The sequence below is a fragment of the Chrysochloris asiatica genome, unplaced genomic scaffold (assembly GCF_000296735.1).
Source record: "Chrysochloris asiatica unplaced genomic scaffold, ChrAsi1.0 scaffold00004, whole genome shotgun sequence".
In the NCBI taxonomy this organism is placed as follows: domain Eukaryota; kingdom Metazoa; phylum Chordata; class Mammalia; order Afrosoricida; family Chrysochloridae; genus Chrysochloris; species Chrysochloris asiatica.
Window position 1 is genome coordinate 32,569,606 of NW_006408522.1, and position 2,634 is coordinate 32,572,239.

The following is a 2,634-nucleotide window of genomic DNA, read 5'->3' on the forward strand; positions in this document are numbered from 1 at the left end:
TTTCTACTCCCATAAAGATTTACACCCTCGGAAACCCTGTACAGGGTCGCTATGGGTCGGACCCGACTCGATGGCACTTAACAACAACAACAACTGTGACATTCTCATTAGGGTGCAAAGGACCTGGTTCTTTCATTTGAATCCCTGAGACATCAGGATGTGTTCTTCCTTCTTGATTTTCTGGCTGAGACAGGGCATACCTCCAGCATTAACTGGGTGATTGGAGTTCAGTTCAGTTCAATACAGGTTTACTGAATATCCAGCAGTTGGTCGGCACTGTGTTAGATACTGGGGGTCCATAAATAAGTACAGCAGAATTTTTGCCTCCCACTAACAGGACCCCCAAGGGGACTAGAAGAGCTGCCCCATAACATGGTCCTCACATATGATACACTAGAAGCACCTGGAAAAAAATGCAGAGTATATTCTGCAGATGTATCTGAAGATAGCAGTGTCGGGGAAAGACCCTGGGCTCGGGTCTATAATACCTGGCTCAGGCTTTGGCTCTGCTATGAACATATCATGTGATGTGACCTTGGCCTCAATTTTCTTCATCTGCAGAATAAAGGGTAGAATGACATTGATATATAGGTGTTACACACGACACTACCTTCTTATACCATGCCTGTGACATTACTAATCATCATGAATCTATCTGACTCTGGACTTGTCTTGGAGATCCTTTTTAACTTAGCATTCCTATTAGCCACTACTAACCAATGGGAGCTGGCACTTAAGTTGAAATCTAGTTGCCATTCTGAGCTAGATTAAGGGTAGGGAAATAGGTTCAATTCCCACTTGGTGGTGACTTCTTGGAGTATTGTGACCTTCCAAGACAGGCTTGAATGTGTTAAGCCCGAATACTCCTGGTTTATATTCATCTCTCCCAACTACAATATCTTAGCCCTAAGTAGCTGTATCATGAGGCCAGTTGCCCAAGAAGCCTTCATGTTCTGTCCACACAGGTGTCTAAAAGTGCTGAGGTGGACAAGCCATTGAGAGTCCACATCATGCTCACCAATACTCAAATGGAGCCTCTGAGTAACTGCACAATGGTGGTAGAAGGAAGTGGCCTCATCAATGGGCAGATATCAAAAGAGTAAGTAACACTGTCCACTTCTCTCACTCTGGCCTCTGATGTGGGAGAAGGAGGCACTTCCAGATCACAGGATCATCACCAGTCTCCTAGATGATGTTTCCTTCCCCCACATCCCTACTCTCCTCAGGGAAGGTTGAGTTTGGTGGTCTTGGAGGTGGGAGGTATCTGTCCAGAGGGGAATGGTCTGAAAGTCAGATCGCCCATCCAAATGGTTGCTCCTCAAGACTCTAACAGACCCTTTTGGACTTTCAGCCTTGGGACTCTGGTGGCCGGACACACCATCACAATTCAACTGAACCTCTACCCCATCAAAGCTGGACCCCGCCAGCTCCAAGTCCTCATCAGCAGCAATGAGGTCAAATTGATCAAGGGCTATAAGGACATCTTTGTTGCTGCAGCCAGGGCTTTTTAATGCACCCTCAATACCCCCAGGCCCTCCTGCTCTTTGCTATTCCTGAATATGCTATTTTCACTCCACTTTGCTCTTCCTCAGTCTGCCTGGAAGCGGATGAAGCTCTGTCAGAACCACTGTGCACTTGGGAGGAGACAATAAAGACATCTTTATCACAGTGTTCACTCTCCTGGGCCAGCAAGCTACTTGTTACTACTGGCTGGTTTTCTTAGCCTGGCTGCCTGCCATGTGGTGGGTTCCTCCCTTCCTGTCTGCTTGCTCTCTCCTCCCTTAAAGGTTCCAACCATAAAATAAGCCTACCATAAACACAAACAAACAAACGAACAAAACTGTTTCCATAAAGTTGATCCCACCTCATAGAAACCACATGTGTGTCACAGTAGAGCTATGTGTGCTTCAGAGGGTTTTCAATGACTGGTTTTTCTGAAGGAGACCCACCAGGACTTTCTTCCAAGGTACCTGTGAGTGGGCTATACCTTCAACCTTTCAGTTAGCGGCCAAGAGCATTAACTGTTTATACCCTCCAGGGACTCCAAGCCCATCACACAATTGTCTCTAAATCAGGTTCCCTGGAGTTAAGTATCAGGTCTCTCTCTGCATGCTATTTGAGTGATACTGAGGTTAGTCGGAGGTCTGGGGACATTGGCCAGGATGGGTTGGAAGAAGAGTGATTGCATGGCCTTGGTGACCGGCCAGAAGTTGCCTACAGGACTTCTCTACTGACAGTGTGGGAGCATCCAGAATGTCTGGGCAGCCACCTTTCAACATGTAGTCATTGAACACACAAAAAAGTGAGGGCTTGTTGAAGCAGTTCATAGCTGGTGGCTCTTGTTGAAGCAGTTCATCCCTGGCCCCCTCCTCTCCATCACTCTTGCTTCCTCACCTACTAGCTCCCCTTGGTCTTTCATTCACTCAGGTTCACCTTGACTCCCTTCAGATGCTCATCTTTTATGGTTTTTGTTTATTTTTATTATCTTAAGGACAGAGAAAAGGAGCCACTCTTTTATGGGTTAGGCTTTGGGCTGCTAACTGAAAGGTAGATGGTTCAAACCCACCAGGTGCTCTGCTGGAGAAAGATGGTTCTATCTGCTCCTGTAATGAGTTACAGCCTCAGAAATCCTAT

General features: G+C 46.6%; 1 protein-coding gene across 1 annotated transcript in view; it reads left to right on the forward strand.

Annotated features, from left to right (window-relative positions):
* TGM7 (transglutaminase 7) overlaps window positions 1-1,511 on the forward strand; it is a 54,138-nt gene extending 52,627 nt beyond the window's left edge. The window contains exons 12-13 of the mRNA XM_006831885.1: window positions 966-1,099; window positions 1,352-1,511. Coding sequence (XP_006831948.1) covers window positions 966-1,099; window positions 1,352-1,511 — 294 coding nt within the window. The remainder of the gene's footprint in view (window positions 1-965; window positions 1,100-1,351) is intronic.
* The last annotated feature ends 1,123 nt before the right edge of the window (window positions 1,512-2,634 follow it).